Here is a 26,981-nt window from a genome sequence, read left to right as displayed (position 1 = left end):
ATTCCCTTCTCCATCCAACATTCTCCTGCTCAGAAGCCAGCAGTCAGGAGTAAGATGCCCCAGATGCCTACATATGGACCAGGCCAAGCTGCATGGCAGAAGCCAGGTCTCAGCACACACAGAGGACTGGTGGGTGCAGGTGACATCACTGCCTGTGTGAGGATGCTGTTGCTTGGGGGGGCTTTTGTGGCCTCTCCCACACTGCCCCCCTCACCCAGACCCTGCTCACGTCATGTGGGGTGCAGGGCTGCAGCACAGCCTGGCTCAGCTCTGCTGGTGCCGTCTTCACCCTGACACGTGTCCCCACGGCTCTGCTGCTCACTTCTCCAGACAGCAACCGACCTGCAAAGCTCCCAAACTCCCACTGAATACAAGAAACCCCACTGCCTGAGAAAATAAACGTGTCCTCTGTTCTCCCTGAGCCACCCACAGCAAAGATACCAGCACAGCTGGGCCCCACCACTGCTTCATCCTTTAAAAGCTGTGGGGCCGGTGAGCCAGGGGCTGTGCCTCTGTCCTGCCCTGGTTATGCCAGACAGCCATAGCCCACATGAAGTCATGCTGCCTCCACAGCAGGAGGGCTCAGGAACACACAGTGCTCTGGGTGCTGAGCTGCCCATGCCAGGTGCTATCTGACAGCACCAAATACAGGAGAAGGGACAAGAGAGGCAGGAGGATGGCAGCTGCCTGTCCCTCCAGCCAGATATCCAGCCTCATCACAGGTGGCAGAGGTGACCTATGGGTGACAGTGACCCACACAAGCTCCTCCATGTGCAGACATAAGAGGCCCAGGTTGGAGCTGTGTCAGCTGAGTTCTAGTACCTTACAGGTGAGGAGCATCAGGCTGGGTGTCTGCAGACACTCAGTGGAGACCAAAGTGAGTTACAAAGGCCAGACCCAAAATGCATTTGTAAGTGCCTGGCCTGTGTCTTGGTCACTCTCATCAGGGTCATTTCGTCATCTGCAAAGAACGTGGCATCTTCCAAAGCCCTTCTCCTCCTTGTTTCCTGTGTGGATGGGGAGGTGGCATACAGCAGGCTCTGTTCTCCATGACTGTGCCTCCTCAACACACATGGGAGGTCAGCATGCCCAGGTACCCCTCTGTGTAGGGTTCACATCTCATCTTCTGTTAAAGCACGTAAGGAAGGAGGTGTGATGGGCAGAGACCTTTTGCAGAAGCTGGAAGGAAGTGTTAGCAGTGGCATTAACCATTCTCCTCTCTTTAGTGATCTCACTCCAAGGTCTCAAATCAAGGCAACATGAAAAAGAATGGGCCAGAGGAGGAGCTAGGCCAATCCCCTGATTTGGAGCTATCTCAGGAGCTGTCACCAAGGCAGTGGTAGCAGCAATGCTAAGGACCTGAGAAAAGTCCCTGGCAAGGCAGCCAGAAGATCTGCCTTGTGAAATAGCACACAGTGTCTCAGCACAAGGCCAGATGTCATGTAGTGGACATCTGCAGCCCCTCATTGTGTCCCACGAGGTAAAGCTTTCTCCTCATCCTCAAACAGACTGTCAGAGCTATCAGAGAAATAGTCCTCCAGATACTGCTGCCTCACCTTGGACTCCAGAACAGTGATGCGCTGCTTGAGCTTCATCTGAGCATCATCATACTCTGTCAGGAGCCGGCCAAAACGGGTGTGCAGTGTGTCCATGTTCAAAGCCAGCCTGTCCAGCTTCTCCTCTATGCTCATCCCTTCCATGTTTTCTTCTGCAGCCGACTCATCCAGCAGCCCTTCCTTGATCAGGATCTCCCGGCCACGCTCCTCCAAGACCTTTTTGGCATCGGGATACTCCGTGACTGCTTCCATCAGGTCTTCCTTTGACAAGCAGAAGAGGTCAGAGTAGCCCAAGCTACGGATGTTGGCTGTGCGCCTGTTGCCCATTTTGCTCCCTTTAATGTTGAGGATGCTGATCTCACCAAAGCAGCTTCCTGCAGTGAGCAGAGCGTACTGAGTCGTTCCATCATCCGCCACCACAGCCAGCTTCCCCTCCTTGATGATGTACATCTCTTTCCCAATGTCTCCCTTCCGGCAAACGTAGTCCCCTGGGCTGAACATCTGAGGGCGCAGCTTCAGCACCAGCTCCACCAGCAGACCCGCTTCACAGTCCTGGAAAATCCTCACCTTCTTCAGCGTCTCCAGGTGAACGTTGATGGCAATCTCCGCCCTTAGCTTATCAGGGAGGTTCTTGAGGACTTCCCATTCATCTACTGCTTTCTTGTTGGTCCACAGGTAGTCAAACCACTTGATAACTTTGGTTTCCAAGTCCTTGCTCACCTTGCGGAACTGCATGTAGTGTTTGATGGCGTCGACTTTCGCCTGGAACTCTGCCCTCGTGGCGTTCATGTTGGATATCACGGATCCCACGTTCCCCACGACGGTGGCAAAGATCAGCACGCCAATGAGGAAGTCAAAGATCACAAAGAGGTACTCTTCATCCCGGACAGGGGGAGGGGTCTCTCCAATGGTAGTCAAAGTCAGCGTAGACCAATAGAGACAGTAGATGTACTCCCGGGTCAGATACCCATATTCAGGGTCTGTGACATTGGGATAGACCCAGGTGTCCTCTCCAAAGCCTATGGCCTTGGAGATGGCATAATAAATGCATGCATTCCAGTGGATGATGACCAGGATGTAAAGAACCAGGTTGCTGATGCGGAAGATGTTGGGGTGGCTGGTTCTGGTCTCAGTCCTGTCGAAGAACTCAAACATGCGGGAGAAGCGGAGCAGCCTGTTGAAACGCAGCTCGGGGCAGTGCAACCCCACAGCAAGGTAGGCCAGGTCTGTGGGCAGGATGGAGAGCACATCCAGCTTGAACTGCAAGGTGTGGATGTAGTTGTTGCATAGCTTCTTCAGGTCCTTCACCAGAAGGCCCTGCTCCAAGAAACCTAGCAGAGGGAAACGACAGAATTATCTTGGCTGATGTTCACCTCTTCTGCAGCCTTTGAGAATTTCATGGTTCACCATGCACACGTGTGCACACACACACAGGGTCACCCACACATCACCAGTTCAAAGAATCACAGGGGTTGGAAGGGACCTCCAGAGCCCATCAGGTCCAACCCCCCTGCCAAAGCAGGGTCCCTAGGACAGGTTGGTGTCCAGATGGGTCTGGAATCTCTCCAGAGATGGAGACTCCACACCCCCTGGGCAGCCTGTCCCAGGGCTCCCTCACCCTCACTGGGAAGAAGTTCTTCTGCATATTGGTGCAGAGCTTCCTGTGCTCCAACTTGCAGCCATTGCCCCTTGTCCTGTCCCACAGACACTGAAAAGGGGCTGGCTAATTACCCCTGCATCCCATGCTTAAGACATTGATAAACATTAATAAGGTCCCCCCTTAGTCTTCTCTTCTCCAGGCTGAACAGACCCAGCTCACTCAGCCTTTACTCACAGGGGAGATGCCCCAGGCCCTTAATCATCTTTGTAGCCCTTCTCTGGACTCTCTCCAGGAGATCCCTGTCTTTTTTTATCCCAGGGAGCCCAGAACTGGACACAGTACTCCAGGTGGGGCCTGACCCAATCTACTCCGTTCACACACTTCTGTTACCACTCAAGCCCTTCCTCTGGCAAAAGCCACCTAAGACACCACTTAGGGATCTACTTTGCTGCTGCAAAGAAACGAGGACACAAAGGTTTCCATCCTCCCAGACTGTGAATTACTGCAGTCCTGACAGAACCTACAGCCACCCGCCGCGTTCCCAGAACACTAAATTCCCCCATTTGTCTGTGTAGATATTTCATTAGCTGAACTGATGCAGAATTGGAGACACAGACCTTCAGCTACACCCGCATACTAATGGTAACGCAGGTGATGTGGTACAGTGACTCCAAGGTGAGGCTGAAACTGGCACGGTTAATCTTCCATTCTGAAACTTACTCCATTTCTCAGATCTTTTAATTAGACTCTTTCTCTGGAGAATGCTTCATGCCAGTGAGCACCAAGGTAGACAAAGCCCTCCTTTGCATGGGGCTGTAGATTGGGCCTCTCCCCCTTGCAGCTCATCTCCACTTTAGGGCATTAAAGCAGAGCACTCACAAGCCAGGATGATGCTTCTTCCACTTACCTGTGTGCAGGCGGATCACTATGTCCCCAATGTAGATAGAGTCTGAGATGTAGTCTAACACCAACCAGATGACAACATAGGTCTTTTGCAGGTCACTGAAACAAGCCCTGGAGGAAGAGTCATAAAATAGTGGTGGTGAGACCCACAAATCTCCATATCATCTCCAACGATTACCACCAAATGTAGGGTGATTTCCAGGCACCCATCTCTACAACCAAGCTTGGCCACTTGCTCCTCTTCTCCTAGAAATTAAACCCCCCTTGACCTAGGTAAAGCAATGTCTTGAAGCCACCTCCTGAATGCACCCTGCAGCTTTACCACAAAGCCATGGTCCTTTCCAACCATGGCCAGAGGATGGATGCTCTGCCTTTGCACTGCAGAAGTCAGTCATAGCAGGGGTCCCTTTCCTTTAGGTTCCCACCAGCTCCAGTACCACCAGTGTCACTTGTCTGATCCTGGCTAAGCCACAGCAACCAGGTGAACAGGAGGATTAGAGGACATGGGGACCCAACAACCTCCCAACTCACCTGGCTACAAGCAAGCACCAGTTGTAGAAGACAGGGACTGCAATGACAGCCAGCCAGCAGTAATACCAGTCTCCTGCAGGGTCCACCACAAAGAACCACCATTTCTTCCTGGAAGCAGAGAGAAACCAGAGCTGGCAATGTGTGAATATAAGGCTAAATGTAGAAAATAGGGTTGGAAGAAACCATCCTAGCCACATCCTTTGTGGGAGGACCTGCTGGAGAGGAGCTCTGCAGAGAAGGACCTGGGGGTCCTGGTGCCATGAGCCAGCAGTGTGCCCTGGGGGCTGAGAGAGCCAGTGGGATCCTGGGGGGTATTAAAAGGAGCGTTCCCAGCAGGTCAAAGGAGGTGATCCTCCCTTCCTGCTCTGCCCTGGTCAGGCCCCACCTGGAGTGTTGTGTCCAGTTCTGGGCTCCCTGGGATAAAAAAAAAAAAGACAGGGATCTCCTGGAGAGAGTCCAGTGGAGCCTACAGAGATGGTTAAAGGTCTGGAGCATCTCCCCTATGTGTAAAGGCTGAGTGAGCTGGGACTGTTCAGCCTGGAGAAAAGAGACTGAAAGGGGATCTTATGGATGTTTATAAAGATCTAAAGTGTGGGACACAGGGGGATATGGGCAGCCTCTTCTCAGTGTCTGTGGGGACAGGACAAGGGACGATGGCTGCAAGTTGGAGCACAGGGAGTTCCACACCAATCTGGGGAAGAACTTCTTCCCAGTGAGGGTGAGGGAGCCCTGGGACAGGCTGCCCAGGGGGTGTGGAGTCTCCTTCTCTGGAGAGATTCCAGACCCATCTGGACACCGACCTGTGCGACCTGTCCTAGGGACCCTGCTTTGGCAGGGGGGTTGGACTCTGTGATCTCTGGATCCTTCTAACCCCTGTGATTCTGTGATCTTTCATCCCTTGCACTAGACTGGCTCAAACCAAGCTGCAGCTTGAGCACAAGCCCAGCCCGTAAGCTCAAACCAACTCCTGCAGCCCAGAACAAAAACACTCAGCACTGTTTAAGCACCTTTATCCCCAAATCTGGGCCCAGTAATGTATCAGAAGAGGAGACTGTAGGACGATAAGGGGCAGTGGGTGGCCCACAGGCACACAGCACCCCAGGGGCAGAGCCAGAAACAGAGGTGAAGAAGGTATTTGGAAACCTTCTCGTTACGTGACATTGCCTCACAGAGAGGAGGCACGGGTTGGTGCCAGGCAGATCTTAAGAGAAGATTAATTAGGAGCAGGAAGGGAAGTGAGCGTGCTGCAGATCGGTGGGAGCATGAGGAGGGGATGCCCAAGCCCCAGAGCAGCGACTTGGAGGGGTGGCCATCACGGCAAGGCTGCCATCGCCACGCTGCTCGCAGCTGCCTGCGGCCTGCTCCGTCCCGGGCCCGGCTTTGAACTGCTCCCAAGCGTTTGATCCCGCTCGCCTCGGGACTCGGAGACAGGATGTGTGTGCTCCAGTCGCCAGGTTTCACTGCAGAAGCTGGGGGAGAGGAACTCTGCTGCAGCCTGGTAGGGCAAAACTCCCTCTCCCCCTCCCTCCTGCCCTCCCTCTCAGCTTTTGAACACGCAAAACCCCCTCCAGTGACAGGAAAAACCACACACCCCCCTTGCCAACAGATTCTCTGTGCCCACCCTACTGTGACAGCTTCAAAAGCAAAGCCTCTGCCTTGAAGCCTCCTCCCCAGCTGCAGAGGCACCAGCACCCAGGGTGCCCGCGGCACAGGGACCAGCCCTCAGCCAGCAGCAGGTGGTCTCTGCTCTCTGGGCAGAGCCACAGGCAGGGGGTCCATGTCCCCACGAAAAACATTTATCTTTTGCTCAGGAAGCACAACTTCACTTCACAAAGGGACTCTGCTCCCCAGGACACACAGCACTGACACATGAAGCATGGACCACCTGCAGCCAGCCAGGACTGCTGTAACACCCACCAGCACTAGGAACCTTCCTAACGGGGTTAATTATGTAGGTAGTTTCAGGTTTACATCACCAGTGTTTCTCACAGCCTTTGGCCTGAGTCACTAACATCACACTGACAGAGGGGCCAGGGCTGGAAAACCAGGAAGAGAGAATCATCTGCCCCTCCCCAAAGGCTTTGTACCCAAGCCCACAACCACAGAGGCTCCCATGGCCATGAACAGCAGCTCACGTCCAGAGCTGCCAGACTTGGGGGTTTTCTTACCCCTGGGCATGAGGACTAAGACAACAGCAGAAGTCACCACCATGTTCCCAGGAGCCCATGGCCACTGAGCAGCCCTTTCATGGCCCACTTCAGCTCCCTCTGATAATTAACAAGCTCCCCTTAACCTCTCAGGGCAGGACTTCTTTTCCCATTACCAGTAAAGACCCAGATACAAGGCTCAGATACTTTTCTCCTACAGAAAACAATCTTTGCTTGGTGTTTTAATTACCATGTATAATGGTAGGGTCTAGAGTAGTCCATGAGCTTTGCCCTTTAATTAGCCAGCAGAAGAAAAGCCAGGTTATTGCTTTTCACCAGGAGTGTGAGCTGAGGAGATGAAAGGGCTGCATTTGAAAGAGCCTTTTCAAAAGCCTCAGTCACAGTGGCTGCTCTTGGGGGGAGCACGGGCAGCAAACAGGCTCCCTTCATCTCCCTGCATCCTGCAGATGATGAATGAATGAATGAGGCTGGCAAATCCCATGTGTCTGTGCTTGCTGTGGTCTCCTGGGTGGAGACCCCCCACCCCTTGGCTTGTCCCCAGCTCCTCGTGCAACAAGCTGAAGGTGCATCCCTGTACAGTCCCAGGGCTGGCTCCTCATGCCAACCCTAGTGTTGAACTGCTCTGACAATGGAGAGGACTGTGAGCTGTCAGGAGCCATGTCATGTGTGTTTCCTACCAGGGCATGGGCCAGAGGAGAGAAGACCCCACAGGTGAGGGACAGGCCAAGTCTTTTCCACAGAGACAGACTACCAGGCCCTGTGTGCCTGCACAACCACCGGGAAAAGCCAGGCTGGCTGCCAGGACAGGAGCAGAGACCATAGAATCACAGACTGGTCTGGGTTGGAAGGGACCCCAAGGATCACACAGTTCCAACCCCCTACCACAGGCAGGGCCACCAACCTCCATCCTGGAGCTACACAAGTTTGCCCAGGGCCCCATCCAACCAACTTGGCCTTGAACACCCCCAGGGATGGGGCATCCACCCCCTCTCTAGGCAGCCTGTTCCAGCACCTCACCACTCTTTCTGTAAAAACCTTCCCCCTAAGATCTAATTTAACCCTTCCCTCTTTCAGCTTCACTCCATCCCCCTTGTCCTGCCATTATCTACCCTTTTAAACAGTTGATTCCCCTCCTGTTTCTCTGCTCCCTTCAGGGATGGGAAGGCTGCAGTGAGGTCCCCCCACAGGCTTCTCTTCTCCAGGCTGAGATGAGAGAAACGACCCTTCCTGCCACTGCATCCCAACTCCCTCCTTCCCACCCCCCCCCCCACCACCAGTAGCCATCACTGCTGGGAGCCCCTGTGCAGGGCTTGTCACCGGGGCAGGATGGCTGGGGCCACAGGGAAGGGCACCTACTTCTTGTTCTCCTCATCCTCTAGATCGTTGCCAGCACCAGCAGCCACCGCCCCGAGCTCGGGGCCCTGGAAGCGCTCGAGGAAGGGGTCTGGCCTCTGCTGCTCCTCGTGCAGGCTCTTGCTGGCCCAGTCCCTCAGCACCAGCACCAGCCGGACTATCCTGGGCAGGGGAGAAAGGCAGAGTCAGGAAGTGTCTGTGGAGCAAGGAGAAAGCAAAAGCTTGAGAGCAAGCAGGGGGGTTACAGCTGAGAGGTCACGGGTCCCTCTCCAGCCCAAACATTTCCTTTCCCCTCCTTGTAGTGATGGGGTGGGACCAAGACTACATGAGCAAGAGAGTCCACCCAGGCAGAGTCCCACAGCTTCTTCCTCAATCCTGCTGCTGTTCCCACAGGGGCAGGAATGTCTGGGGCAGAGTCAGTGGGGGCTGCCTGCAAGGGAAAGGAGCCTCCGAGCCCTCCCTGGGGCTGGACAGGTGATGGAGCCATCCTCTCCCACAGCCCTCTCTGTGGGCACTGGGACACCCAGAGCAGCATTCACAGATGCTGGTCCCCTCAAACACCCTGCAGCAGGATTGGATCCTGACCCCACTCAAGTCCCCAGTGTCAAAGCCAGGCACAAGAGCTCAGGCTCTCTCAAGGCCCGTGGTGCACACACAGGTACCTGGCCAAGGCTCCCCTGCCTTGGAAAGCAGAGGCACCCAGCTGCTCCCCACTATCCAGGGGATCCCCTCTCTGCAGCTCTGAGGAGGTGCCATCCTGGGTTGAAGAGGTCCTGCAGTGGGGAAAAGGGGGGGATCAGAGTCACACTGTGCAGTCATAGCACCCGCCCCCAGCCAGACAAACTGGAGGAAGCAGGCAGCTGAGTTCTGGCTTCACAGACCAGCCCTTGTCAGGTCTCAGCAGACACACCGAGCTCACCCTCCCCTGCCCCATCGCTGCCTCCCTCAACCAAACCAGGGACCAGGCTGACCTCCTGGTGCTGAGCTCCGTCCCCTCAGCACTGCCCTCCACTCGGGCTTGGGGGGGCTGGCAGGGCTGGCAGTTGGCCACTGAGCTGTGCAGACCGTTACTCTTGGCCATCATCCTCCAGGTGAGAAGACCATGGGCACACTCCCTGCCCCAGAGACCTGCAAAGAGCAGAGAGCAGCCACAAGACGAGCCGTGCAGGGAACACAGAGATAAGACACAGCATAGGAAGAGGGTCAAACCCCAAGGGATGTGCCCACCCCATGTTTTCCATCACCAGCCATCACTGACAGTGCAGTAAGAGTCCTGCAGAGCACTTCACCCTCCCCAAGAGATTCTGCCTCTGCCCGTAGCCTGTGAAAGATGCTCTCCTTGTGGTTCAGGCTCCTCAGCCATCGCCGGGGCAACAGCATCCCCAGCGAGCCCTGCCATAACAACAAGGCCACAGCTCTCAGCTCCACTGCCTGCCAGGGGATAGGAAAATAGACTCGTAAGGGATGCAGGTGCCAGGTCAGCCCTGGCAGAGAGATGCTGTCGATGCACCCGAGCAACCGCCCTCCTTCCCCAGGGGACTACAACCAGCTGGTGGTCTTCCCAGCAAGCCCCCACCTCTCATCACCACAGAAATCTCCCGTGATGGAAATTAATGTTTGCTGTTTAGAAGGAGCCTTGCTGAGGTTTCTGCTGGCAGGAGCCACCATCTGCTGTCAGAAAGCAGTGGAGACCCCACATTAAAACACGATGGCTGCTGTGGAGTTGTTAAAGGTGGGATTTCACTAGGACTTGTTTATTTAAAAAGCAAAAGATGCCCATGGTGCTTGCTGAGCCCCAGCATCACGTGTAGCACCGTTCTGCTGCACCCTAATATAGACCACACCGTGCAGAAGCACCTCACAGCAACACAGACTTACAGACACATGGGCATCGCCCAGCTCTACCTAGGCTGCCCATTCCCCTTCCAGCAGCCCTGCCTGCTCCCCCCAGGGCACAGCAGGCCCCCCCCCCATACCTGCAATGCACGGATGAGGCGGATTCCTGGAGACCACACACTGCTTGTTCTCTCACTCGGTGCAGCCCATGGCCAGGGCTGTGCTTGGAGGAAAGCAATGCCTTGTAGACCTCTACCAACACAACCAAAGGCTACACCCACGCTACGTGCACAGGGACACACAATCACACCCGGCAAGACACCCTCCCCAGGCAGCAGAGCCGCTGCCAAGAAGCCACCACTGTCCACTTACCAGCCTGGCATCCTCTGAAGCTTCCTGGCTGGTGCCTAGCGCGGGTTAGCAGGGGTGGCTGGGAGCACCCCTCCCCCAGGAGCCTCCTGGGCTGGCTCTGGAGCACCCAGGTGTTGAGCTGCAGAGCCAAGGCAGCACCAGCACTGCTGCTGACACTCCTGCTCCTCTACCCCGACCAGGGAGAAGCAGGTGAGGTGGCCAGGCAGCACCCTGGCAGTGGCAGGGGGGCCGTTGGGCTGTGCAGGGAGGATGCACATGCGTGTGTGTGTGTGTGCACCTCGTCACCACAGCACACCCATCCCCTGAGTGGCAGGGCACTCTTCAGAGGAGTTAATAGCAGCCAGCTTTGTGTCTGAGGGATGAAAGGGGAGGAGGGAAACACGCTGCTCAGGGATGCTCCATTTCCCTACCTGCGCATCCTCTTCTCCCCTTGCCACCTTCTCAGTGACTCAGAGGGACCCCAGACATGTCTCATGGCTGAGACTGGCTGGAGATCGCAGCCCCCCTGAGCAACTCTGGAGCCAGCAGTTCCTGAGTCCCCAGCAAACCTCTGGAGAGGCTCATAGTCCACCTGGGGACAGGCAGAGCTGGCTGATCCCCGGCTGGGTTCAGGTCCTGCCATGCAAGGGGATGCCCAAGGATCACCTGCCTCTGCTCCCCTCCCTCTGCCCTAGGGAAGAGCAAAGCTGGTGGTGATTTCCCTGCTCCGAGGGCTGTGCCACTCCTACTGCTGTGATGGTGAATTCACAGAAGCCACCACCCTTTAACACCCTCCCATCCAGTTACCTTTCCTCACGCTCAAGGAGCAGGAGACCAAACCTGGAATCCCACCACACAGAGCTGAGGAGCATGAAGATGATCATGTAGGGCTTGGTCACGAGACGCTCTGATAAGCTGTTAGCAACAACACTGCATCCCAAAGCAGGAAGGAAGCAGTGAATTCCTGCAGGACTGGAAACCACCAGCACCAGGGGACCCTTCACCATCACCTTCCTCCCCCACCCCCCACAAGCCTTAAATTCCACTTCTTTTTATCTCCCAGAAAACCCAGGCAGCAGAGAGCCCAAAGGAGAAAACAGGAGTTCCACAGCATTGGCCAGGGCTGCCAGCAGCATTCAGAGCTGCCTGGGTGAGCACCCAGCAGCAAGGGACGTGTCACCCTGCTCCTGTGCCCATGCCACAGACCCAGCACATGTTCCCCTTTCACCTCCCAGCCTGCAGCCACCTTCCAAAGCACCACAGGAACCCCAGGAGCTCCCAGCTGCCTCGAGCAGAAGACGCTTTCCTTTCCACAGGCATCCTTGTGGCAGTGACCCCAGGAGACACCAGCGCTGCCGCGGGATGAAGAAGAACCAGGAGGAGGAGGCGGGGAAGAGAGAAAGGGAATAATAAAAGCATCACACCCCAGCAGAGATGGGGTTAACAACAAACTCTCCTCCTTCAGCCAGGGATTTCCAGGGCAGCTGCCATGGGTGGGGGCCAAGCAGCCTGTTGCTCCAGAGGCATCAGGAACCCCGCATCCGATTCAGTGTGTGTGGCTGGAACATCCAACACCAGAGTCCTGCTGCCAAGGATTTAACCTCACCCATTCCCATCCACTGGTAGAAGCAACACATCCAGAACACAAGGAGTTTATTAAAACAGACATTTTATGGGTCAGTGTTTCCAGAGTTACACCAGGATTTATGCCTTACATAAAAGTTGTTCTCTGCCCCCTACAACCTGCCAGTAATTAGCCCTTGAGAACACAGAGTTTAATCACCTCTAAACACCTTCAGTCCACACTTTGAAGGTGATGTGTGCCCCAGAGTATCAGCCCTTCCCACCTTAAAATACAGCTTTAAAAAGAACAACCCACAAGCTTCCTCCCAAACCTGTGTGCACCTTCTGGTGCACAGTGGCAACCTCCTCATGCAGACCTGTTGTGTAAGGTCCCCAGGTAACCACATCCCTGGGCCACAAGGCACAGGAACCACCCCTGCACTGTGCCTTCTATGTGCCCTGCCATGCACAGCACCCCAACCCCCCCACACCACCCCATCTCTCACCTGCCATAAACCTCAGCTCAGCTGTCGGGCACAGGTTCAGAACTCAAATTACTCGTGGGACAGGTATTGATTAGTCAGTGTCCAGCTGCCAGATTTACAGCCCCAGGTGCCTGACACAGTTGCAGGCAGAAGACAGCCAAGCATCCATGTCTGTAAATAAGCTACTGGGACACGTGTTTGACCTGCAGATCCAGCTACAATTACTAACTGGTGGAACAGACAGGCCATGCCAAATCCTGCCCCCAGAGCCTGCAAGCACGACTCCAGCTGATGTGCTGGATGAGCCACCAAAAGCATCTCAAAGTTACCTCAGATCCAAGTGCTACTAAACTCCAGGAAAGGAATGGCAAGGCTGTTGAACTGGGCTTGTTTTTAGTGAAAGACCATCTGGGCCAAGAGTTCCCCTCACCTGTGTTCCTGTACCATCCCTGAAGTTCCAGCTTGGCAGCAGACCTGGGAGCAATCCTTCCCTCCAGCACTGGCAGCCTGACAAATACCTACTGCTGCCCAGACGGGCGATTCTCCACGGCCTGTCGGGTGCCATCGCTGCTGGTACGAGGCCTCACGGTCTCCAGAGGCACCATGGGGAGGTTTCCCATGTACATCTCTCTGGGACAGAGCCAAGCTCCTGGGTAAGCCCAGACCTCAGCAACAGTCACTTTGGATCTGAACGTTTGCAAACCACCCTGAGCTGCCTCCAGCAGGCCGGGAGCCAGGGAGATGGAGGCAGAGCAGTGGCTGCAGGAACAGGAGCTCCCAGCTCCTAACCTCCTCCTGGAGCAGGAGCTGTGGCACAGGGGAACTGGTAGTACTGCCTCCACCAAGGAGCAGTTATGCAAGGATGAAGATAAAAGCTACCAGCAGTTTAAAAACACTCAACCACTCCACACAAGCTTTTATGGTGGGAGATGAGGAACAGACCACAGCAGTTGGCTGAGGACTTTTATGGGGCCAGAATTGAGTTATCCAAGGTGTGATGTGGTCAGAGAACTGGCCCCACCAGTCTTGAATGTAACAGGACCCCATGTGTGCAAACAAACACCCAGTGCCTTGGTTTTGCATCTCCTCCCACCCATGCCTTGGTTTGGCATCTCCTCATGTCCCTCTCTGCTTTCCACAGGACAGACATCACCTTTACCAGTCACCAGTTTCTCAGGACACCCAGGCTCTTCCCAGCAGCTCCCAACACAACCACTGGCCCTGTCACAGACACAAGGTGGCTGCTGGTGTACACAGAGCGTTTGCAGCCCTGGGACTGCACCCACTGGGCCACAGGCCTTGCAGAGCCCCTCTCCCCAACACCCATCTCCAGCTGCTGAGGCAGGAGGTCCAGCTTCACCATCTCCCTCGCCCACCTCTGATGCCAGAGCATGGGAGAGCACTGGCACCTTCACTGTAGCTGGGGCCCAGAGGACACACATCTCCAATGGCTTAAGGTAGGAAGAGCAGGTTGAGTTAGGAAGAAACAAGTAGTTTCATTGTTTGAAAGCAGCAAGAATTCTCTCCTTGCCCTCACCCACCCTGCCAGGGCTGGGCAGGAGAACTCAGAGCACAGGAAGTCATCTCCTCAGCCAGAGCCAGGTGTTGATGAGGCAGGCAGAGATCAGCACGGAGCAGAGCAGGGCCTCCTTCTGTCGCCAGGCGCTGCGCTGCTCCTCCAGCACACAGAGCCTCCCCGAGATCCTCAGCAGCTAAAAGGGAAGCAGTGGGGCTGCTGTCAGCCCTGTAGCCAAGTGCAGGACACTGGCTACACCCCCAGAGGTGTGGGACAGCAAGGAATGGAGGGATGGGAGCTGCCATCTCCTTCAGGTCCTCCTTGTCTAGGACAGCAGCTGTCTGTGGGGAGGGCTAGCAGTGGTGCCTCAGCTCTGAGCACACACTTCAGGGGAAGGTCCTTCCCACCTGAGCCCTGTGCTGCCAGCAGATGGAGGGGTCTGGCTGCCTCATGCAGCTCCTACAGCCCCTCAGGGTAGGTGCTTGATGGGTCAATACACATGTAACTCCTCACCTGCTTCTCCATTAGCAGCATCAGCTGGGCCCAACTTGGCACCACCAGCCAACAGACCCCCAGAGCCTCCTCACCACCCTCCTATGGCTTCCCCAGGAAGCGTTTCCAGCCCTTCATCCCATCACACCTGTTTTCTCATTGCTGCCATCTCAGCCACCCCAACCTCCTCCAAAGCACTCTCGGGGCCTGGGCTGGTCTCCTGGGAGCTGTGGAAGAGAAACAGAGGTCACAGAATCATAGTGGTGGGTCCAACCCCCATAGAAGGGACCAACCCCCAGTGCAGACAGACCATCACTCCTGCTGAGGTGCCATCCTCACACCCAGTGCTGCTGGGAGGAGCCAAGCCATGCAGGCAGCGTGCCCATGCCCAGGATGTGCCCATCCAGAGAAAGGAAACAGCACCAGCACAGCATCTACTCACCAGCACAGCATCTACTCACCTCTTCTTAACCCCACCATGCGTGTTTACACCATGCCTCCATGCATCCCATAATGATCACACAGCATACAGCACATGCCACGACAGACACCACCTAAACAAACCTCATGCCTGTGTTTCTTTAGAAGCCCAGAGAGCAAACACAGTATTCACCAAGCACCCATTCTCTGGAGCTAGGGGAACTCACTGGGGGGTGGGTAAAGCCTCTTTAGAGCCAGGCTGGTCAGTGTGTCCCACAGGCCACTGTGGAACGGTGGGATGATCTCACTGACATCGGAAGGGGAGGAGCCCACTGGTGGGAACTATCTGAGCTCATCAGGCAGCAGAAGAGGGTCCTGGGCTTGCTGGGATGGAGTTAGTTTCCTTTCCAGCAGCTGGTAACACACGGATGGGTTAGCTGCTGCCCAGCAGTCAGGGACTTCTCAGCTCCTTGTGCTGCCCTGCTAAGGAGAAGAGGAGGTGTGGGGGGCACCAACCTGGGAGGGGACACAGCCAGGACAGGTGGCCCAATCTGGCCAAAGGGGTGTTCCATATCATGCCATCACACTCAGAATAAAAGGGGGCTGGTCAGGGAAGCACAGCTCTGGGACATGAAGCTCTGGGATGGTCCAGTCTGGCTTCAGGACAGCTCTGAGCAATACAGCCAGAGTTGTGCTGTCTGGTGAGAAGTTTCATCATGTCCCCCCAGCTCTGTGTATTTTGTTCTAAGTCTTTTTGCTGTTATTTCCCCCTCTCTGCACTGTCCCAAGTAAACTGTCCCTATCCCAACACACAAGGTTTGCCTTTGCCTCCCCATTCTCTTCCCCATCCAGAGGGGCAGGGCAGGGCAGGGAGGGGAGAGGTGAGGGGTGGTGAGCAAGCAGCCACATAGTACCCAGCTGCTGGCTAGGGCTAAACCACGATGTTGACATAGGGATTTGATCCTCTCCAGTATCTCCAGCTGCCACAAGCCCACTTCTCCCCAGCCCCCTGACAATAACAAAACCAATTCCATCACTTATTGCTCTCAGGGCAAATTTTTACCTCCAACTCAAAACATAAACAAGCAACCTAAGCACACACCACTTCCTTCCATCCCTGGAAGCAAAGCAGCCACCACTGGGATTAGCTGCTGCACTGGCAACACAGACCATGGATCTCCAGGGCATCCCCTGGAGATGGGGCCTTGCTGCAGGGCTGGCAGCACTGAGCTGCACAGTAAAGCTGATCCACAGTGAGGATAAAGAATTCAATCAGAATTGCTACGTTCTGCCTGCTGTCCCAGCCATCACAGGCTAGCCCTACATCAGCTCTCCTACCATCAAAGCTCCCCTGGGCACACCTTTCTGTCCTAGAGAGCCTGCTCTGGCAGGGGGTTGGACTCATGACTCTGTGACTCCTTGCACAGGCTGATGCCATAGGGGTTACAAAGCATCTCACACTGCTCCTTCATAGACCCCAGGGAGGAGCAGGTATCTAGCCCTGCTTCCAACATGATGCTGATCTCGCTGAAGACAGCCAACAGTGCCTGGAAATTCAGCCAATCTCTGCCTGAAAACACATCTGTGAGGTACCACCTCCAGGTGACGTGGCTGTGGTGTAAAATGAAAGCCACAGGAGAAAGAAAATCCCATTTCCCCAACACAGAGCAGTTAAAAGGGGCCACAGACAGAAGCTCTGGACTGAAAAGACACAGCTGATACAGGTGAACACCCTTTAGAGTAGAGGCTACAGATTCCTTTTGTTAGTCATACCCTTCCAGAGGTCACTATCAGGCAAATACCCCAGCCTCTGTCCAAGAGTAGACTCTTATCAAAGTTTCAGGACAAACAAGTCCCATCAGTCACTTTATTTGTACTGGTGCACAGGGATACAAAGGTTTCATATCAGAGATGCCTTAAAACATGTCTTGTGCATCTGAAGTGATGTGAAGGATCCAAAAGAGAGCCCAAGAGATGCCCAGGACTCACCCCACTGCATTACAGCAGCTCCACAAGTTACCACCTCTCATGGTGCCACAGCCTAAGCCTCTGCTGATGGGAAGGAAGACAAGGGCTCACGTGGCCACTGAGAGATCTGTTGGTCTGCCCTAAGTTTGGTTTTAAAATAAATTTTAAAAAACAGAAAAAGGAAATAAAAGCAAATTTGAAGAGAGTCAGCCTACCCTGGTTAGGAGCAAGGACACCACTTTGCATCAGATGTAGGCAGAAGGCAGGTCTGCTGCCTGCTCCTCTGCACCAGCTGGGGAGGCAAGGCAGGACGTGCCACTGACAGAGGGATGATGGATGCTGTGCTCCCCTCCCTCTCTGCCTGAGGGCTTTGCTCAAGGAGAATGAGAAGTGTTTAAACCTTCCTCTGGGTGCTCAGCAGCCTTGGAGCAGTGGGGACACCTTAAGGCCGCAAGAATGTCTGTGAACACGTTCCATTTACTGCACTGGCACAGGTAAGTGTGCAGCAGAGAGAGAAGCTCCAGCAGGTCTGGAGACACCGAGGTCACTGTGTGCCTGCTCCAGCGAGCACCCAGGCACCCTGTGCCCTGGCCAGAACCATCAGCTGTGGGACGAGTAACTCTGTGCCACAGCCAAAGGTGCTGGAAGCCTGTGCTGGGCACAGGACCTGAGCCAGGTCTGTGAAGGGAATTGAAGTCCAGAACACATTTCTCTCCATCACCCTATCAAGACATGCAGGGAAGGCAGCACTTGCTTAGGGGTGAAGAGCAGCTGACACCCCAGCAACGTCCCAGGCAGTGTCCAAACACACCAGTGCCCCTGGGACCCGTGTTAAGCTGAGCAGGAGCCACAAGCTGGGCTGGGTTAGCAGGGTGCACCCAGGCTGGCTGCACCAGGAGCTCCTGGGCCAGGCACCTGGAGCTGGCCAGCCACACAGGACCATCCTGCTCCCTCTCTGTGCAGCCTGCAGCTTACAGAGCTCGTGCCTGGCTCGTGTCTTAGTGAGGCAAAAGCAAGGGCTTGCAGAGGCACAGGGATGGCTTAAGACGGGCTGAAGTCACCTGAAGGGCACTGGGCCTTGCAGAGAGCCTCGAACATGATGGAAGAGCACCTGGCCCAGCTGGTACATGGTCTGGAAGATGTTCTGCATGGAGTAGATCCTGCCCGTCTCTGCCAGGAGGGGGAGCGGGGCGCTGCGTGCAGGCAAGGGGAGTCCCTCCAGCCTGGGGGGCACACAGAACCACACGCCTGCTATCTCCTGGCCTTGCAGAGCACAGGCACAGCCTGGTGTTTGGCAGTGCCCTTTGTCTTTTCAGCAGCTCCAAGCATCACCGGTGCCACTGGCACCCAGAACCCAAACATCACCAGGTGGGAGAACCCCCTCCAACAGCCCCAAGGCTCAGAGGCAGATGCCGGACTCCTCCAAAGCCAACCACAGCTGAGTGACAATAAGATCTTCACCAGGTCCTTGCACAGGGGCTGCAGAAGGCAGCTCTCCTACCAACCAGGATAATCCCAGACTTACAGGGGGAAAAGTGGCTCCTCTCTGGGATTAAGTTAGAGACCATTTCTCTACTGGAGAAACTCCAGAGCCCAAGGCTGTGAGCAGGGGATCACTACCACCATGCTACTGCTCACAAACTGAGCAGCTCTTATCCCACCCTGCCTGCAAGGCACTGCAAGTTCCACCAACCCTTGCAGAAACCCAGTTCAGCTCTGGTGCCTTGTTTGCCAGTGGTCCCCTGCCCACAGTCTCCAGCTCTATCCTGTGCTGGTGCTGGAGCAGGAGAGCACACTGGAAAGCTCCAAGAGGAGGATGGGCAGAGCCAGAGAGGCTGCAACAAGCCAGAGTGAGCAATAGGGTCCTCTTGGCCCAATGGCCAGGCAAGGACCAGCAGCCTGCTATGAGAGGGGATGTGCTCTCCCCACGTGCATCTCAGACAGCCCATCACCCTGGGGAATGGTGCAGCTGCCTTCAACACTGCCTGCTGGTCACCTCTCTGATGCCACAAGCCATGGTTCTCTGGTGCAAGGGCACCAGGCTGCCCTGACCTGGATACCTCCCCCCACCTGAGGGCAGTGACACTGGAGAGCCCCACAGGAGCACAGAGGGCAGGAGATGCTGGTGCCCAGCCCATGCTGGGCTCTGCTCACTGCTCACCGCTCGTGCTGCTGTCCCGGGCTGCGCGAGGCCAGCTGGACACAGTCCCCTGGAGTCCTCTCCCGCCGGCACCTGCTGCTGGGGTGGCCCTGCTGGCATCAAGCACAACCTCATGAGTGAGGGGAACCCGCACAAGGCAAGCCCAGCCCAGTGCCTTGCCAGGACCACCAGTATGGAGGAAGCCCTCAGTGGTGGGAGCACCGTGGGAGTGCCCAACCTGGTGAGCTCGTGCTGGAGCAGGAGGGGAGCCGTGCTCCAAGCAGGGTGAGGTAACCAGCACCCCGAGTCACAGCTGCTCATCCCACTCGCCCTCAGATCAAAACCCCTGAGCCTCATGCATCTGGAAAATGGCTCTTGGGTCTCAGAGAGCTGAAAGCACTTGAGAAGGCAGGCCAGAAGCTCCAGCAGCCAAACCAAGCCTCTGTGTGCCCGTGTCAGGGACTCTCTGGGTCAGTTTCATACAAGGTTGAAATCTGCTTTCAGCTCAGACCAGAACCACTTACCCTGCGATGGGGAAACGGCTCCATCCCATACCTCATCCAGGAGACAGAGTGGTTGAAAAGGGACCTCACAAGTAGCAGGAGGAGGTTGCAGGGGGGGATTGCATCTCACTCAGCCCACCTCCTGCTCACAAAATGCAGTAGGTGCTCTGGCTGAATCAGTGTCCCAGCATCCAAGTATGTTCTGGTTATGGGACAGAAAGATCCCACCATCCCTTCACCCTCCCTCCTAGGACTCCAAGGAGGAGGCAGCACTCTGGAGTAAGAGTTCTGGCTTGGGCTGATATCCGACCTCAGGAGAAACCCAACACTGGGATTGCTCCCCCCTCCTCCCACAGGACCCCTGGACACTCTCAATACAGTACCAGTCGTCTGCGTTTCTGGGAGCCCGGTCTGCTGGCTGGGTGCAGAAAAGGGAACTCCCTGAGGTGTGAGGGCTGGGCAGAGCAGTCTGGGGACACGTGCACCACCACAGAGGGGATCTTCCTTTGCTGGTTCAGGACTGGCCTCAAACTGGCATCTGATACTTCTACAGAGAGAAGAGAGGAAAGAATTAAATCAAACCAAATGCCCTCAGGACAGGAGAGAGGAGAAATCCACCCACACAGGCGAGCCAACCCCATGTCTGTTGGTTTTTGATGTAACTCTGGTAACATGTCCCAGAAGTGTGAGCTGCAAGACAGCCCAGAGAGGTGTGGACTGGAAAAAAACAGACACACTGGTGCAGGACAGTGAGGTCTAGGAGCTGTTTTACACAGAGACAGTTTGGAGCCTACCAAAGGCCAAGAGGGAAAGAGATGTGGAGGAGCAAAACATGAAGGCATCTCCCTCACCTTTTGGAGTCAAGAGCCCTCTTCCTTTCTATTGGTCCCCTTTGCTCTCCTCTCCCCAGTCAGCCCTCCACCACCTTGTTCTAGCTTTCAGAAGAAAGCTGACTACAATATCTGTCCCTGCCCTCTCATAGAGCAAACCACTGGGGACTTTATAAGGGGATCCTATCCCACAAGACATTGTGGAGCCCCAGCAACCTTCAGCCACCCCAAAAGACAACCCAGGACATTACCTGCAAGAGAAATCTTATCAGGGATGTGCATCCGAAAGGAAGGAGGGACATCCTCTGGCACTCGCTCCTCATCCACAGGTCTGCAGCTACCTGCTACCTTCAGCCTGTTGGGAACCTGCATCCTTTGATTGATGGCTTCTGTGAAGAGCAGGTCACAGTGCACTCGGTTCAGGTCCCAAAACGGCCACATCTTTTCTTATTGCCTTGAGCACCCTGGGGTTTCACACAGAGGGAGAGAAAGCTGAGCAGGGACGGTAGCAAGAGGCTCTTCCTAAACAGCATCTGCACAGGGATGACACACAGGCTGTAAGGCAGCTAAAACAGGCAGAAACAACCCAAACAACAGACATAACTGCTGCCTGGCAGGGTGAGAGAGTGGGAAAGCTCTGTGTCCTGTGAGCAAAGTGTGAGCTGAGCACCTACTGCCTCGCTTGACAGCAAGGAATGGGCAACAGCTCCACCACGCTGTGGGAGCAGAGGGGTTCAGTACACCCTAAAAACCAGTAAAAGAGAAAATAAAACTCTTTTCCATCCAGGAATGAAGGTTTTTGGAGGGCTGGGAGCCCATCTGTGTGTCCGTTCACCTTCAAGGCAAAGTCAGGTTGTTGAAAAACAAGCTTACATGTTTTGGTGGTGAGATTCCAGGTTGCTACAGAAAAACTGAGCACTGAGCTCCTTCTCCACACACAGCCCAACCCAGCACCCAGCTCCTCAAGAGACCCCCACCAAGCTAAGCAAGATGGACTTTCCCCTGAGCAGAACTGCCAGAGGCTGAACCAGCTTCTCAGAGGTGAGGGAAACACACACATCAGCTTCTTCAGCCCAGCTCTGGCTCCACTCTCTCCCAGGAGGGGACAGGCACCAAGGAGGGTCACAGCACCCAGCGCTCACTGCTCCAGTGGGGCTTTGGAGCTGCTCAGGAGGCATAACCACCCCGTGCCTCAGTTTCCCCTTTAAGTCCCAGGGCTTTGAAACGTGCTCTGGGGCCACAATGTCCCAGCACTTTCACTGAGTGACATGAGCAGAGGGCGATCAACAGACTTTTTTTGGGAGAGGAGAAAATAAAACACCTTCCCAGCTCCCTGCACAGGGACTTCTTATTCCTTCTCAAAAAAGCAGCAGCCAATGAGAAAACTCCAACAAGCCAGGGCTGCCAAAGCCCAGCCAGACCCCAGCACCACCCCAGCGTCCCCAAAGGCCACTGGCAGGCAGAGTGCCCCTGCACTTCCCTTGCTGCAGCCCTTCCAGCTCACCATGCCCATAAAGGACCCTTCTTGGCTTCCAGGCCAAAAATCCCACCATAACAGAGGGCAACCTGCTCCAGCACAGCCCCAGCCGAAGGGGCAGAGGTTTTCCTTAAGGTGGGGGGCACAGGAGGAGGCAGTGAGCGAGCAGGAGCATGCAGGGGCCCTGCCTTCTTTGAGCACATCTGCCCGGGGACTGTATTTAGCAGCTGGGATTCCATCACTGTGTTCCAGCACACACCAGGCTGCTCCAAGCCAGCAGCAGCCAGGGCTGCCCACCACCACCTTCTAGGGGCATTTTGGACCCTCTGGCTTGCCCCAGCCTCCTGCCAGCCCTTGGGATATCACCCAGGGGAGAGGAGCAGCAGGAGATCCCTCAGGAGCAGCAGCACAACCTCGGGAAGCACTCTGGGAAGACATGCCACACGGATCCCAGCTGGGCCCTGTCACCCCAGGTACACAAGGGTGGCAGAACCGGCTCCACATCCCCAACAACCAGCGCTCCCCATGATCACCTGCCTCACGCTGCTCCCTCCTCCTCGGCCAATAAACAGCTTGTTATTAAAGAGGCAGAAAAGTGCCCAACGTCATCCGCAGGGATTCCCGGCTTCCAGCCGTGCAGAGTAGAGATCAGGAAGCGGGGCTGCTCCAGAGGTGCTGCTGGGGGTGCTGGGGGTGGTGGGGAACCAGCAGCCCCTGGCTGCCTCACACAGACCCAATCCTGGCACGGGTGTCACCAACCTGCAGGTGTCACCATACACACACACACAGAGTTTCTTCCCAAAACCTCACAGAAAGCGGCTCTTTGCAGGAAACCCCACTTGGGAGGGGAACATCAAGTCTTGGGACAGCTCCATAAACCCTGGGATGGTCCCAGAGTAGAGTCAATCCCACAGGAGAAACTCGTGTCAAACACTCAGCCCCGCAGCCCGCAACCAGAGAGAACTCTGGGCTTCTCCTGCACATTCCTGGTGCTTTAGAGGAGCGAACAACCTGCACGGCTTCCTCTGCTGGCTCGCCAGGAAACCGGCACCTATCAGCGACACTCAGTCAGGAGAGGGCAGAGAGGTTCATGTTCTAATCACCCAGGAACCTGCTGCAGCTCCCAAGGAGCAGAGGGGCTGGGACAGGAGCTCTGAGAGACCAAGACACGAAGAGAAAATTAATAATAAACCCGCTGTCGGAACAAAAAGCTCTGGTAGCGGGATTTGCTCCTTGAACTTTCTTCAGGGGTCTTTCTGGCAGGGGAGCGTGAGGGTGCTGCTCCCCTCTGCTTCGGCACCCCCCGCACCTCCAGCAGCAGGGGACCGACAGCACCCCGAGCCTGGGAGGAGATCTGAGCCCGGGAGAGCCTGCCCTGGGGAGGGAAACCCCGGTCCCTGGTCCCCTCCGTCCCTTCCCGGCTCCGTCCCCGCAGGCGGCGGCCGCCACCCCGGCCCAGCGCCCATCCCGGGGCGGAGGGCTGGGCCGAGCTGCCCCTGCCAGGGCAGAGGGCCTCACCTCCGCCCGCGGGCCGCAGCTCGTCCCGGCACGGCGGGACGCGGCGCCTCTCAGCCGGGCCGGGGCCAGGCCGTGGGGCGCCGCCGGTCAGGCGGAGCCCGGGCGAGCCCTCTGCCCCCCGCTGCGGCCGCCACCGAGGAGCGAAGCGCTCCAGGAACCCCGGGCCGGGCGGCCGGGGGGACGGGACCCCGGCGAAACTCAGCCCACGGGACACGCGTGAGAGGAGCCGGCCGGCCGCGGGGCTCCAGCGCACGGGAAGCTCCGTGCCCTCCCTGGGGAAGCCGCCCGCCGAGCCCCGGCACCCCCCGGCTTGCGGGGGATGCGCACACACACTTACTGCTCCTTTTCCTGGCAGACCCAGACCACCACCGGGCCCGCGAACAGCCGCCCCAGCTGCCAGCCGGGACGGTGCCGGCCAAAACACCCCGCCCTCCGCTCTTAAAGCCGCAGCCGCGGCAATTAGGGAGCTCCGGCTCATCAGCGCCGCGCCGGGGGCAGGGGGCACCAGAGGGGGACCGGAGCGAACCCAGGAGCCTCCCCAGCTCCTCCCGCCCCGGCGGTGTCCGCAGGCGGGACAGCCCGCGCCGCAGGGCCCCCCGCAGCCGGTGCCCAGGGGAGCGGTGGCGGTGCCGCCCCTTCCTGCCTCTCCGCGGAGCCCCGAGCCGTAGAACGATCCGTGTGGGATGAGCAGGAGTTTTAAACGCTCCCGAGTGGGGACGGAGCCCGAGACCCGAGTGTAAAATCTGGTTTTGAAAGGGCTTAAAGTAAATCCCGGGCTGCCCTCGGCTTGCTATTTAAAGGGGATTATCTGAGAGGGTTAGGAGCACAGAGAGGAGCAGCAAGACCTGTGCACCTAAATCCCCTCAGACAGCAGGAAATCCCTCCACACTTCCCCTACAGAGCGCTCAGGGCTCAGACACGCTCCAGCTCTCGTTGAGAGCCCGGGGAAGTCGCAGGATCCTGTCGGATGCATCAGCACAGGCTCTGTCTCCAGAGGTGGTTCCCTCCTGGCTGGGGACTGTGCTGCAGCTGTGCCTGGGGTGGGTGTGAGTGCCACCACCCCCAGCTGCCTCCATCCCCCCGCAGAGCTGAGCCCCACCACTCCCACAAGGTGGAAATCCAGTTGTGCCCAGTAAAACACCTCCCCTCCACCCCCCGTGGGAAAAAGCCACCCTGTGCCGCTCAGACAGTGAGGGGGTTTTAATAAATACCTTTTTTGTACAGAAATATACCAAGTTTTACAGAATACAGACTGCAGGATAATGACTGAGCTTCGAAGACAGAGGATGCAGAATGCCCTTCTGTCTCCCTCTGGTCTTTTCCAGGCCCTGACCCTGACATTTGCTGTCAGGCCTTCCCATAACCCCAATTTCCTAAGGCCAAAAGGCAGAGAAAAGGCGTGGGAGGGGACAAACAAGGTGCCACACGTCCTGCCCCAGGAATGCCCAAGCTGGGCAAGCCTTAGCTGTGGGCTGAGGGTACCTGCTGTGTGAGCATCGCTGGGACCAAGCATGCTGCAGGCAGCTGATGGATGTTCAGTAGCCTTTCAGTGCTGGTGGAGAGGCTGGTGCTGGGGTGAACACCAAGGGATGTCAGTGCTGGGAGTTTCAGTGCTACTCCTGAGGGCTGGGTGAGCCACAACCCCCTTTTTAACCCATCAGGCATGACTGGGGAAGGACAGCCCCATTGCTTGGACCCCAAAAGAAGCTGCCCAGGAAAAGGGGACAGTCTGGTCCCACAGCAAAGCACCTGGGCTCTGCCCTGGCCTGGCAGCACAACCACCCCGTGGTCAGGTGCAACGTGGTTTGGCTACTCCTGACCCACTGGCATGGCTGGGTCCGGACCAGCAAGTGCCGCTACAGGCACTACAGGATGGACTGGGCTTCCCATTCCCACCTGGCAGCACATCCACGCAGGGGAGGCACTTTGTCCCCAAACACAGAGCCTAGAATCTGACTGTGGGGATGGCCTGAAGTTTGCTGCACCCCTCCTGCACCCCCAACTCCTCATCAGAGCCCCAAACAGCAAAGTGGGACCTAGTGAGGATGTGGGGTAAGGCTGAGCAGCACCCCAGGGAGGCAGTGAGGCCATTGTAATAACAGGGAGTGTTATGTCTGTTCGAGGGGGAAGTGAGGAGATCAAATGCACCATGGGGAGACCCCTGTTGAGCCAGGAACAAGCTGCCTGGATCCAGAGCCATCCTCACAGCCCAGCCTCACCCCAACTGGGGGCAGCTATTTTTGGTTAAGAGGGTAAGGCCATCGTGTGGTGGCACCAGCAGGTGAGACGGGGTGCCAATTGGCACCCAACAGGGGGTCCTGGGCACAATGACTGTGGATGGATGGGTGAGCATGAGTGTGTGAAGAGGCAGGGGGGAAGCAAACCCGCTATTTGCCCGTGACAGAGGCAGCAGCCACGATCTCCTCATACTTGGGTGGTGGCTCATTGTAGGAGCTGCTGGTCTCTTCACCACTACTGCTCTCTGGGTGGCCTGTCATCTCATCATAGGACAGTGGGGGGGTGGCACTGGACAGTCTGGAGAGGAAGCAGACTGAATGTTCCCGTGGGTAGAGGCTGCTGTCTTGCTGGGGAGTGCCCCAGCTCTGCTCTCTCCAGCCAGGCGGCTGCTGGCTTCGCACTGACACTGGGCTTCCCCTTGGCTCTGCAACCGCTCCCGGTGCACCATGACCCTGGGCAGGCTGCGCCCCGGCCGCTGGCCAGGTAACGGTTCTGGGCGTAGGAAGGGCGGTGGCGGGTGGCCTTCTGAAGCTGGCACCTCCAGATGATGAGGAGAGCAGTGACTATGAGAAGAGCCACTCCCAAGAGGGGCACCACCATGTACATCGCATCTGAGTGTTCTGTGCTGTGCCCAGGCTCCTTGACAGAGTAGACAGAGTTGGTGTAGCCCTTCCAAAACTCCATCTGCAGCAGGAACAGAGGAGAAGCAAACGTCAGGCACTGCAGGTGGGACCAGGACCCCCTGACCACTTAGTGCATTTTGGTGCAGAGGCCTCACAAACCTTCCTCTGCTCCCAAAGCCTTGGAGAAGCTACATTGCCCACATCAGATCTTCCCACAGAAGCCAGACTGAGCAGGAACAGCACCTTCTTGCCTACAAGAGGCACAGCCCTTTCCAAGCCTCCCTTTCCCCCACATTCTGCAGGAGGAAGATCTCCAAGGGGTGCAGGGAGCAAGTACCTACCAGGACCTACAGCAGCACAGGAGAGGCAAACAAGCAGTTGCCCAGAAAGCAGAAACTCCACACAAAGCACGACCTTTCCACCACACAAACATTCCCCCCCCCACATTTCATGAGAGCGTTTCTGTAAGGCAGCTCCGCACACTCAGCTGCAGACTGGCACCATCTCTTCCCACCAAGCCGTGCTGAGGAACATGAATCAGTTCAGCTGGCTGATCCACAGGAACCTATTGGCCTCCTCAGCCCTCAGGTTCAGCCTTCCATTGGATCAACCAGATGAACCAACTTAACTCTGCAGCAACATCAGCAGATTCAAGGCAAGGGGACAGCTGGGATCTGCCATGAGACCAGTTTGGCTGGAACACAGATACTCCTTCCATCAGGAGCTTGGTGAAGATCAAATGTAACAGTCAGTGAAAAGCTACTGAATTCCTTCACTGGGAGCAGGTTTTCTTCTGCTTTACCTTCCATGTTTTGAAGTGTTCAAGGCCAGGTTGGATGGGGCTTTGGGCAACCTGGCCTAGTGAAGGTGTCCCTGCCCATGGCAGAGGGGTTGGGTCTGGATGGTCCTT

The 26,981-nt window shown here is 56.4% G+C and overlaps 3 protein-coding genes across 3 annotated transcripts; all 3 read right to left on the bottom strand.

Moving 5' to 3' along the window:
• Positions 1–1,463: 1,463 nt before the first annotated feature.
• Positions 1,464–9,195, bottom strand: CNGA2 (cyclic nucleotide gated channel subunit alpha 2; the record flags this gene model as incomplete). Its single annotated transcript, XM_084269075.1, has 6 exons — positions 1,464–2,887; positions 4,064–4,170; positions 4,591–4,698; positions 8,115–8,273; positions 8,774–8,884; positions 9,083–9,195. 6 exons carry the CDS (start codon positions 9,193–9,195, stop codon positions 1,464–1,466), a joined length of 2,022 nt encoding a protein of 673 aa, XP_084125201.1.
• Positions 9,196–13,873: 4,678 nt separating this feature from the next.
• LOC311195639 (mitochondrial fission factor-like) lies at positions 13,874–23,618 on the bottom strand. Its single transcript, XM_084269054.1, has 7 exons — positions 23,548–23,618; positions 20,467–20,679; positions 19,769–19,932; positions 18,904–18,992; positions 17,804–17,965; positions 14,503–14,581; positions 13,874–14,058 (listed from the first exon to the last, which is right to left on the bottom strand). The coding sequence occupies exons 2-7, from the start codon at positions 20,654–20,656 to the stop codon at positions 13,927–13,929; spliced, it is 816 nt and encodes a 271-aa protein (XP_084125180.1). The 5' UTR covers positions 20,657–20,679; positions 23,548–23,618; the 3' UTR covers positions 13,874–13,926.
• A 1,979-nt stretch (positions 23,619–25,597) lies between these two features.
• LOC311195762 (transmembrane gamma-carboxyglutamic acid protein 3-like) lies at positions 25,598–26,132 on the bottom strand (the record flags this gene model as incomplete). The annotated part of the gene is given in 3 exon segments (XM_084269189.1): positions 25,598–25,809; positions 25,812–25,925; positions 25,928–26,132. Coding segments are annotated over 3 exon segments (531 nt in total).
• Between the last annotated feature and the right edge of the window lie 849 nt (positions 26,133–26,981).

Source organism: Gallinula chloropus (assembly GCF_964237585.1).
Source record: "Gallinula chloropus genome assembly, chromosome: 11".
Lineage (NCBI taxonomy): Eukaryota > Metazoa > Chordata > Aves > Gruiformes > Rallidae > Gallinula > Gallinula chloropus.
This window is presented reverse-complemented; position numbering and strand designations above follow the sequence as displayed.

Bases quoted from the DNA above. Each gene is read 5' to 3' on its own strand.
- LOC311195639 (XM_084269054.1), bottom strand. From the start codon at position 20,656: ATGTGGCCGTTTTGGGACCTGAACCGAGTGCACTGTGACCTGCTCTTC. The intron at 17,966-18,903 runs GTGAGCAGTGAG...TGTGCCCCCCAG, and splicing joins CCGGGACAGCAGCACGAGCG to GCTGGAGGGACTCCCCTTGC. The intron at 14,059-14,502 runs GTGTGATGGGAT...CTTCCCTTTTAG, and splicing joins TGGCAGCAATGAGAAAACAG to CTGCTGAGGATCTCGGGGAG.